This window comes from Meriones unguiculatus, assembly GCF_030254825.1.
Source record: "Meriones unguiculatus strain TT.TT164.6M chromosome 13 unlocalized genomic scaffold, Bangor_MerUng_6.1 Chr13_unordered_Scaffold_34, whole genome shotgun sequence".
Taxonomy (NCBI): Eukaryota; Metazoa; Chordata; class Mammalia; order Rodentia; family Muridae; genus Meriones; species Meriones unguiculatus.
Genome location: NW_026843646.1, coordinates 10,367,090 through 10,378,666, shown reverse-complemented (window position 1 = coordinate 10,378,666; position 11,577 = coordinate 10,367,090). Strand labels below are relative to the sequence as shown.

General features: G+C 48.2%; 1 protein-coding gene across 1 annotated transcript in view; it reads right to left on the bottom strand.

The window, feature by feature from the left end:
* Window positions 1-11,032: 11,032 nt before the first annotated feature.
* The window catches only part of LOC132650919 (grainyhead-like protein 2 homolog), a 59,511-nt gene continuing 58,966 nt past the window's right edge, over window positions 11,033-11,577 (bottom strand). Inside the window, exon 11 of the mRNA XM_060376250.1 lies at window positions 11,033-11,160. Within this exon, the coding sequence (XP_060232233.1) occupies window positions 11,046-11,160 (115 nt within the window). The 3' untranslated portion in view covers window positions 11,033-11,045. The remainder of the gene's footprint in view (window positions 11,161-11,577) is intronic.

The window sequence follows — 11,577 nt, the reverse complement described above, 5'->3', positions numbered from 1 at the left end:
TAGGGGACAGCTTGGAGCACCCAGGCCATAGGAAGGCATTAGCGCTATGAATTTCCAGGGAATATTTGATATTTTAGTATTTCTCTGTGACAAACAGTAAAAACACTCTAAGGTACAATGCAGCTGGACTTGCCAACCCCACTTAGTTAAATATTCCCTCCTATGCCCAAGATTGGGCCCATGGACATTCTAACATGGGTGGGGTTTGGGGTAGGGGGTAGGGACAGGGAAGAGACTCCACCCCTCCCTGAGGAGGAAGGGGAGACATTTTCCTTAGCAGTGTAACTTGGTGTAACAGTGATACTAAGTTGCCCATGCCCATGCTCTAAATAACTTTCTCCCCATGCTCACATAAGCAACTCTAAACTCATTGAGTCTACACACACACACACACACACACACACACACACACACACACACATGGTGCACATGGAAATGTGGGAGACATGTGAAAGGAGCCTGGTTAGGAAAAATGAAGGGATCAGCAAGAGTGGAAGGGGAACAAACCAGAGTAATGAGGTTGTGATCTACTCAACATGAATGCTGGAAATCAAACTGGTCCTCTGCTCTTGACTGCAGAGCCATCTCTCCAGCCAACTCATTTTTAAAACATAAAACTCATTTTAATATTACAGTGTAGAATTTTGCAAGTATTATTACATGACATGTATGAGTGTGCCATGGTGCACACATGCAGAAGACATGTTTATGAAGTTCGTTTTCCCCCACTTTCCTTTACATAGTTTCCAGGAATCAAATTCAGGTCATCAGGTTTACGCATCACATACTTCTATTCACTGAGACAGCTCACTGGCCCCAGACCCTCACACCTGATGTTTAATAATTCTAGTGAGCTGTGTTCAAATAGACCAGGTCCTTCGTGGTGTGTATGATAGCATGTTCTGCATAGAATAAGCCTCCTTTTCCCCCCATACGTGGGGCGCCAGCTCCCTGAGAATCTTGGTTTGGTGGCACAGCCAGCTTGTTCACTGCTAGAAGTTGCCTCCATGAAGCTGCCTGACATCCTCTGAGAGCTGTTTTCCCTCATGTGCCCTGATTCACAGCACATAGTTTGTTTCACAAGTTTAAACAAACATGGGATTGTTTTTATGATATTGAACCACAGGTTTTGGTCATCTGGGGAACATGATGGCTTTAAGACCCAGCCTCTTCCTTAGAGGAGGACTAAATGATGGGGGGAAAGACACTTCTGGATATCTGGCTCAAGGCAATGGCAGAGCCTCTCCACTGGGACTGTTTCTATGGGATCAAAGAGCTCTGCCTGGGCCCTTGCCCAATGCACAGCCAAGTACTACTGCCCTGGGCTTTGAGAAGGAAAGATTTGTTTAAACAAGGAAAGCTATGGGGATGGAGGCAGTGAGGGCAGGAGGGCAGGGACTGCCGAGCACCCGAAAAACACACTGCTTCAGCTCAGGGCTTGGCTTCAGTGCTTCGGGCATGAGCCTCCTGTCCCTCCTCACTTGGAGCAGAGCCGGCGTGGTGTGAAGCCTGCTGCCACCAGAGTCTCCTTAGATAAGGGTCTTTGCATCCCACTGCTGGCCTCTGCCATGGAAAGTCTGCACCTACAAGCAAGTCAATCTGGGAGTCTGTGCAAGAGGCAGAGTTCATATGGGGTACCAAATGCTCTACAGCTTGTGGTGCCCGATGCCTGTGCTTGTGCCTGCAGCTTTAAAGTGTTTAGATGCTGCTTCCAATCCCATCCCCTCATTCTCATCCTGCAGGGGCTGAGCAGGTAGCATGGAAGAGCAGCTAAGGAGGTACTGAAGTGCACAGGCCTGGAGGAGCCTGGCAGCCTCGTATCTGTCTTTGGAAAAACAGATGGGGCTAAGTCTGCAGGGAAGGAGAGAGGGCAAAGTTAGGTAGTTAGGTAACGGCTCCCAACAGTTCTATTTCCAACTATCAGTCAATGAGTCACTTCAATCAAATGGTCACCATGGAAGTGCCAGGAATGAGGAAAGCCACCCCCACCCCCATTTCTCCAAAGTGATAGTGACAGAGACCTTTACTGGCAGAAAGTTGAGGAGGAAGGATACTGAAGATCCAGGAAATTGAGGAGCCTGAGGTAAAAAAGGAAGCTTGGGCTACACAGTAGAGTCCATATCAAAAAAGAAGAAAGAAAGCCATCTGGTGAGAGATCCAGGTTTTTGGCTTCCTTCTCAAGCCGCCTGGGTTGACAGAAGTGTATCACCTTCTGTCTAGAACACACTCCTTTATCCTCCCGACTTTGGATGACGGTGGTGCTATCCTCAAAAGTTGTTAAAAAGAACCTACACTCCTGCTCTGCCCACTGGGAGCGGGGTGGGGGGAGGAGTCTTCTGCAAACCAGAATACAGCAGTACACAGGGGCTGAAGGGCCTGAGCCTGGCACACGCAAATGAGCTAGGGCTACTCAGTCCTCAGAAGCTGAGCATGAGCACAGGGGCTCGAGGAGTGGGGTGAGGCCCCGGTATAGGTAGAGGCAGAAGAGCCACTAGGGCAAAGATTCAGGTCAGGGTAAGCCAGTACCCTCCCCAGGCCCTGGGTCCTGTCCTGGAGGTCTTGTTAAATGGCCCTGTGCACTGAGCGAGGTGGGGGAATGCCATGGTAAACAGAGAATTGGGGTCTCTGCCTCATGGTCTCCTGGCTTCTGGTGGGTGAAGCTGTGGGCTTCTGCTGTGCCCCGTGTGCAGTGCAAAGGACCACAGGCCGTCACTCACTGGTCCTCTTGCCTTCTAGGAAAACTCTCCCTGGAAGAATTCATCCGAGGGGCCAAAAGAGATCCATCCATAGTGCGTCTCCTGCAGTGTGACCCCAGCAGCGCCGGCCAGTTCTGAGCCCCGCACCCTAAGGACGCTACAGCTGCCTGGGTCTCTCCCAGTTGGCTTTTAAACTTATTTTATTTGTATTTTTTTGCCAAACAATATTGATGGTGAAGCTGTCCCCTCTTCAGTCAGACGCGCTCTGCTGTGACACCCTTGCCCCTTGCTTCTTTCGTCGTGGACGTGAATGCCCAGAGCGCTTGCGGAGAGCATGAACAGACTTCGTGGTGTTCCCTGTTGGATGACTTTTTAATCATCATTACTTTTTCCCCTTTGATTCTAATGTATCTGTCTTAAAACCCAAGACTGGTGGGGCCAGAGAAAAGAATTCCATTCTGCCCCTGAGATCCTTCAGCAAGCTTTGAGGGGCTTTGTTTGAAAGACAAAACTCCTAATCTGGGTGTGTTGTCACGCATGCCCTCAGGGCTATGGCAGGCACCCGGAGGCTAGGTTTTCTAAGAGCAGGTTACCCCCTGGGGTAAAGCTATTAAAGCCAGCTGGGACATTCCCCTCCACCCCAGCAGGCTGTAGTTTCCAAGCTGTGAACATTAAAAGGTAAATTAACAGAGATGGGGAAAGATGACTCAGCGGTTTTCCCACCCCACAGGTTTACAGAGGTGAGCTAATATGAGGAGGTCCTTTGAAAAATCAAACACAGATGGTAACATTCTAAAACCAGACCCATCTTGCTACCTATTTGTGATTTATAAAAAGACTGCTGTATATAAAATATTGGGTCTTGCAGACCAAATTAAGTGTTTTGCCTTGTAAATGCATGTTTAGTGAGCGCTAATGCAATCTTACTACAGAAGACTTGTTTTAGCAGTTTATTGTGAAGCCAACTACAACGAATGTCAGTGTCTTGTTTTAAAGTCCTGTCTTTGCACAAATGTACCAGTCAACAAGTGTATTTTATATACTCCATAAAATTACAAAAAAATGATGACAAGGGCCTGCAAAACCTGCACTCCTGGTGCAGGGTCCGTACCGCTCCCTCCCCCAAAGTGACTCACAGACCGCGGTTCCATGCAAAAGCAAGAGGCAGTTTATTCCGATCGCTATGGGGGTCGTCCCTTCAAAGCAGGAGACGACCCCGAGCATACAAAGCACAGAGTTTTTATTTCAGGCCTTTACATTGATTAGTTAGCAGAAAAGATAGCAGTTATGCGGTTGGCAGCTGTAGCGGGGAACTCATAGCTTCAAGGACAGTCCTCCCCTAAATTGCCTGACTTGCTCTTTCTTTTTAGCTGGCCCTTATTCAAGGTCCAGTTGTTTTTCTTTCTAATTTGGGATGGTCCCATTTCTCAGGCCCAGCTTTGATTTCGAATGGTTTTACAGAGTCAAGGTGGCCAGAGGAAGGCAGTTTCCAAGCGTCTTGTCCACCAGCAGCTCTGAGAAGGGGCCAAGGTCCAGCAGCACACTGGCAGGTGCAGGTGTGCTGTCTTTCTAAGCAGATGAATGTTCCATAGACTCGGAAAAGCAGATTGGTCCTAACAGTGTAAACCTATATCCTCAGTGGGGGAGCCACGCCTAGAATCTTCTTTTTCTGCCCCCGGGTATCTTTCATGTAGTGAGGTGTGGGCCAGCCAGGCAGTTCACCCACCCACTGTAGGTGCTGGCTAGGGAGCCTGCAGTGTCTGAGGCCACCGTGGGTCCCAACAGCACTCCCTTTCACCGTGTTATTTGAATCTAGCAAAGCTGAGTTGTTGCTTGGGCTGGTCACCTCATATACACTACTTTGAAATACGGGTTGGAAGCAAAAACTTCTGGCTACAGGCAACCAAAGCCTCACACACAGTGGCATCAACAAGGCCCAGACACTCAAGGATGTTGGTGGCAGAGTCTGCCTAAGAGGAGTCAGGAAGGTCTCTGCTGCCTGTAGCCACTTCCTGTAGAACAAAGCCGCAAAAACTTAAACATAGCTATAAGAAATGATGCCCAGGCAATTCTTGCTGGCCGAAGGTCCCCCCCGCCCCATGGCGATACTCTTAACTGGCAGAAGTTCAAACTTTAATGGTGTCTCCATAGGTTGAAATTTTGTGACCTAGATTTTGTAATCTTAATTTTTCCTAGTGTCATTTCCTTACCTTTTGTAGCAAGGCTTGCCAAATGATAAAGTCTGTTTTTGGAAAGCAAAATTAACCCAAGTTGGGATGGAAACCAGAGGTGGCCTCCAGCTCTTCAGAATTCAAGAGCCAGATGCACAGGTTATGAACCCTGTGGTCCCCAGAAGGCCTGGAGAGCTCCAGACCAGCTAGACACACAGACATAACAGACCTATCTGTATGTTTCCTCCTCTTCTCCACCTCTCCCAGGAAGGCATTGGGTGTCATTTTATGCATGCATGTTTGACCAACGAATGTCACAGCATCAGGAGGGCCGAGTGTCTGAAGACATCTGTCACTCCTGTGGCCAAGCAGTGTTTGTGCTGTGTTCAGGGGCCTCTGGTGGAGGTAGAGCCTGTTTTGTTCCAAGTAAAGGAAGTCTGTGCTGTCCACAGGACTGGAGGACATTTCAGAGTGCTTGACTGTTCATACCTCGCTCAGGATGGAGAAGGGGCGGTGTGGTACTCCCCAGGGGGACTTTCTGGAAATGGATTTAATTACATATATATGTCATATTATGTGAAGTGGTCCCATTCTCAGTTGATTGTATAGCTCTTGCCTGGCATTAAAGCATGTTTATTATTTAATATCATTGTCTGGAGCATGAGATTTTTTTCTTACTAAGCTGCCTCAGCTGACAGTGTGTGTCAGTGTGTGTGACAGTGTGGAAGCTTGTGTCTTCCAGGTTTGAGGGTGGAAGAGTTTGAAAGCAGTTCTGGTCCATGTGTGGCTTCCTTACTTCCTTCTCAGCTTGGCCTTCACTCCCTCCCACTTTGTGCTTCTCCAAACATGAAGCACCAAAGCAAAACTCAGAAAAACCCCTCAGTAGGATCAGGGAAGCACTCAGGAAGCAAAGCAGGCAGATCTGTAAGATCAAGGCCAGGCTGGTCTATGTAGTGAGTTCTAGAACACCCAAGGGTACACAAAGAAATCCTGTCTCAAAAACCAACCAAACTAAAAATACAGCAGCAATATAATCCTTTCCCTTCCCACTCTGTTGGAGATTTAGTGGGAGAGATAACTAAATGTTCCCCCAAAGCCATCACATCAAGCTTTTCTCATCTTGTTCCTATCACTGGCCTTGACTACAGCCCCAAAGGCTAATGCTGTATGAACAAGAGCTACTAACTTGCTCCCTAGATTAGGAGGTACAATAGGCTCCTCACAGGCCAGCTAGACCTTTGGGGTGCAGATGTGGAGGAGACTCTTTTCCTCCTCCACAGTTAGTCTCTGTGTGTAAGCAATATCTGAAACACAATACGTGATGATGAGGTGATGATGGGAATGTGGCCAGAGCCCTGAGGAGCCTGTATACCTACAACTCAACCATTTCCCCACTTTTGTAGCATCAATATGCCTGTTGCCTAGGACTTTCTGTACTGAGTGTTAACGTGTGGTGCATAGTTCCAGACCTTCCTCGGGTGCAGAGATAGTGACCATCAGGAGCTAACTAGGGGGCAGCTTGGAACACCCAGGCCATGGGAAGGCTTAGCTCTATGAATTTCCAGGGAATATTTGATATTTTAGTATTTCTCTGTGACAAACAGTAAAAACACTCTAAGGTACAATGCAGCTGGACTTGCCAACCCCACTTAGTTAAATATTCCCTCCTATGCCCAAAATTGGGCCCATGGACATTCTAACACGGGTGGGGTTTGGGGTAGGGGGTAGGGACAGGGAAGAGACTCCACCCCTCCCTGAGGAGGAAGGGGAGACATTTTCCTTAGCGGTGTAACTTGGTGTAACAGTGATACTTAGTTGCCCATGCCCATGCTCTAAATAACTTTCTCCCCATGCTCACATAAGCAACTCTAAACTCATTGAGTCTACACACACACACACACACACACACACACACACACACACACACGGTGCACATGGAAATGTGGGAGACATGTGAAAGGAGCCTGGTTAGGAAAAATGAAGGGATCAGCAAGAGTGGAAGGGGAACAAACCAGAGTAATGAGGTATGAAAATGACCAAATCATACATGTGTGTAAATATCTAAATTAGTATATGCTAATAAAAATCCTCACCAGTACACACCACCCCCAGGAAGACAGGCAAATGGCTAGTCAGACCTCTCGCTGAACCTCAATAGCAACATCTCATCATTTGGCTGGACTCATACTGAGTGTTTGATGGGGCTGCCAGTCAGCATAAGTGTGGCAGGCTTGGAAGTGTATGTGTGAGCTAGAGAGGCCTTGTTAGCAAAGGAGATGGCCGGAGGGGAATACCTAACTCAGGATCAAATACCACTATAAACACTTCATGGCGAATGGGAAATGTTCTTTCCCAAGTACCACGTGATGGATACTGATGCCCAATGAACATGGGTGGTGCTCACCCTTGGTGTCTTTTCACATTTCTCTTCTCTGCCTCTGGCTCATCAGAGGCCCCCACCATCTTTCCTCAAATTCTTGACTTCCCAGTATAAACCATGGACCCATTTAGAGTTGCTTAGGAGTACAGAGCTGAAGAACCCTTTGGAATAGATGGAATATGTCACCAAAAATCTCCCCCAGTTTGGGGAGCTTGGGGAGGGGGGAGGAGGGGATAAGCACAGTTCACTGATGTCCACAGGGAAAGGAAGATGTGATAACACTCACATCCCCCCAAACGACCCATTCAGGCAGATATGAAGAACAATCAGACCCAAAGATGAGGAAGGACATGGGTAGCAATAAAAAAAAGACCATGGCCCATTTCTAATTACATGATCTTTCCAGAACTTTCCGTAATAAACACTCTCCATCCACCCCAGGCCTGTTTTTCCCTAGCACTGATCTGAGAACAAAGGGCAGGGATCCCATTGGGGGTGAGGCCAGGGAAGGCTTTTTTGAGGCAAGATTTTAGTACTGTGCCTTAAAGAAGGGTGCTGTAGAAAATGCTAGCATTCTGCCTCTTAGAATGGCTGCTCCTGGAGATCATTGACGATACCAGCTGGAGCAGTGTGAATGCTGCATAATGAGGTGGCTAGCACAGGAGCCCTAGTATGGGTTTTCAAGGGTCAGAGCGTGTGGAGATGGAACTGAAACAGGAGCCGTGCGGTTTCAGCCTCTCTGTAGCGGTTGGCACAGATCTAATGAAGCAGAAATAACCACAAAGTGCCAGAGAGAAGGGAGTGGAAAGAACCCACCTGAGAGGCCAGTCAAGGGCAGCTGTGCTGGCAGCCACCCTGGAGGCCTCTTGTTGCCCTTTGGCCCTCTTCTTTTGCAAGCCTGGCGTAAGGAGGAGGGAGAGCACTGGTAGGCAAGTCTCCACTGTATGAAGGACTGAAGGGGCAGGGACAGCCAAGACCCCAGGCTGGTGACTCTTCCCCACACCAGCAGCCACTGCCCAGAAAGCAGCAGACACAGCTGTTTGACTCATATTGTGAATATTTATTTATTTTTCTTCTTAAAAATGTACAAAAAAATAAAATAACATATTTATAGTTTATAGATTCCCCTCTCCCATTTACAAAACTATTAAGTTACATTTACTCTTTTTTTATGTGGGAGTAGATTGTATACAAATCAGTCTCCCCTTGTTTGTCTTTCAGAAAGGGCCATTCTTAGAATTTGGCATAAACCCTCTTTTCCTGTTGCATGAAAAATAAATGTTTTAACTCATTTCATGCTTCCCAGGTTTCTGCTTTGGGACATGCCTTAGTCTTTTAGGAACTGATTTCAAGATGGCAGCCCATTGTGTATTTTTGTTGTTGTTGGTTCCAATTTCTAAACACTGAGGAAGTTTCAGTGGGGACGTAGAATGAAAACACCTGCTTCATGTATTCCCCAACCTTTTATGGATTACAAAAAAAAAAAAGTTTGGGTGCGGTTAATTCGGGAACAAAGGAAAGACAGCTTTTCTATCTTGCTATTTTTGTTCAGGAAATGATGCTCAGCAAAGCTCTGCTAATACAGCGAGGGACGGATGCAGAGAAGTCCACCAACAGACACTCCTGGACCTGCCGCTGTACCCCTATTTGTGGTCCTGGCTTCATGTCCCTTGTTCTGGCTACCACAAGGACTGTAGTGACTCAGGACAAAGGCAAAGCTATCTCCAGCTGGTCCTCTGCCTTGGGAGAGATGGGCAGTTTGCCAGAAACCGGAGAGAAGAGCTGGGAGCCTGTCAGATCACTACAGATCTGTCTCCCTGGAATCCTGAGCCACCCTAAGGTCTGCCATTCATGTTTGGAGCTAACCCCAAGTGCTGTAGCATGGGAAGCGCATAGAGCATATATTTCCAACACTGAGTTTGTCTGCCTTAGATCAGAGCCCTGCTAGTACCCTAGAGGGTCCCCAAGCTGCTGGTTCAGCAAGTGATGTGGGGTGGAGCAGAGGACTAAGCAGAGCTGAGCCCAGGATACAAACCTTTGGCAACACAGAGGGATTCGGAGCCCAGTGGGCTCTCAGAAAGGTGCCCCTGCTATTCTTTGGATCCTCTTGGTCATAGCACCTACTCTCCAGCCCATTCCTCTGCAGCTTTGGGTAGCTAGGCTAGAGTCAGCCTCGGCTGCCCAGGCTCTCAGGGGAAGGTGGGGCAAGAAGGCAGGAGCTGGAGAACAGAGCCTCCAGGTAAGACATCAAAGTGCTTCATAGACAAATTTGGACCTTTCCATGGAAGCTGCCCCATTATCCAGGCTTTGGGGTGGGATGTGCCTGACTATCCCAACTAGTGCTCAGCCCACAGTGTAACAAAAAAATCCCCAAGCTACCAACCTGTCCTCTCAAAGAGAACTGAGGCCCACCATGGGGCATGCTGTTCAGGAAAGCCGTTTTCTCTTGCCCTCCCAAGGGCCAGGAGAGGAGGAAACAGCCTTAGCTCTCCAGTGTGCCTCTCAAAGCCAGTCTCAGAAGTGCCAGAAATCCCACGCTTTCCACAGCCAGGGTGGACAGCCTCACCTCTTCCCATCTTCAGAAGCCAGAGGAAGCAATGTCTGCTGGTCACAGCCCAGCCGAGCTGCTGGCTCGCTTCGAAAAGCTGCAGCTGGGTTTGCAAAGGGGCCACTTGAGATGAAGGACATGCTTGTAAACTATGAGGCACTACTGTGTCCATCCCCATGTAAGCCAAGCAGTTCTGCAGCAGGCCCCAGGGATAGGACCCCAGTGCAAACCCTTGCGGAAACTTTGCATAAGCTTCAAGGTGTCTCACTCCAGTGCTAAAGAAGGCGCTGACAGCATGATCTTTCCTGAACAGCTCAAAGGACACTCTTAGACAACAGATCACCATGAGACAAAATGTGATGGCCTCAAGGGAGAGTCATGTCTGAGGGGAGAGGGCTCCATTTGGGGAAACAAGTCCTCAGCATGGCTCAGTGGAGAATCCATCTTGGCATTCACCAGTCACGTGATACCTTAAAGGCCTCTTTCCTAGCCTCCTCTCAGATAGAGCAGAATGCTCTGAGTCTCCAGGTATGTCCCCTCCAGGGCAACGGCAGTAAACATGCCCACACACCACAGGTAAAATATATTATTGCAATATTATGTACAAATTATGTACATGGCTGTCAATCATACTTTGTGCTCCTTATTACTGACATGGTAGCGGAATGTCTTCCTGAACAAGGCCCAGTGGCTATTTGCTGAGATCCCCTGGAGGTATTTAAGCAAAATGACCTTCCTCAGAGCAACCTGAAGGTTCCAGGCCAGAAAATGGGTGTCCTCTTTACCCCAACCATGACGACTGTGCCAAGAAGCAGCTCATCTTGTCCATCCACTCAAGAAATGTGGAGAGGTAAGAAAAAAGGCATCCCAGTTCCCCAGGCTCTTCGAGATGAATGGACTAGCTGTGTTTCCCTTGAAGGGGGAACTCTGGAGGTCTCAGGTGGAGCTATCAGTAACTTGTAGAGTCCTGGAGGGCCTGGACTCCAGGCTCTTGGGGAAAAAATGGACAATAAATAAGGGCCTGACAGGCTTAAAGAACTTAGCCGAGGGATACAGGCTTCAGCTCCAAGCAAGTAGAAGAGTTGACTGTTGGTCTGTTGGTGGGCCTTGGGCCCTGCCCCCTTCCAAGCAGTCTTGTAACAGTCACTTGAGATGGGTGAGATGGGTCTCCAGGTTGTAGGGCAGCGAGCCCACCTCTCCCAGGAAGGAGTGCACCAGAAGCTCCTGTCAAGGGGACTTGGGCCCAGCGCTCAGATCTCCATAAGCGTGATCTTGAAGCCTTCCACCATGCTCTCCATGTTGAGGATGAAGGTGTCCTCATCTGAATAGTGTTCAATGATGTTGTCATCCATGTTCACCAGGATGCTGCCGAAATTGGGTGAGATGGGGTGGGGTAAGAAACAAAGCCAGTGAACAGAGGGCTTTATGCAAGAGCAGCCTTCAAGCTACTGACTAATCACATTCTTAGGCCCCTCTGTATTTTCATTACAAACCTCAACTGCCCTTGGCTGAACACACATGTACAGTAAAAGTTACATATGACTCTACAGCAACTATAAAGGCAAGTTTTATCAGCAGCGTTTTGCAAGTAAGAAACAACTCAGTAAGGTCAATGGCTCTCCAGCCAATGAACGCCTGAGCTGGGTCTAAAGCTGGCTTTGCCTCACCCCAAGCTACTTCACCTCTTCCTGGCTGCCTACTCCATGGCGGTTTGGTTTCAAGAAAACCAACTTCCAGAGTCTATATCTGTGATTTTGTTTTTAATATAAATTTTGTTTTTGT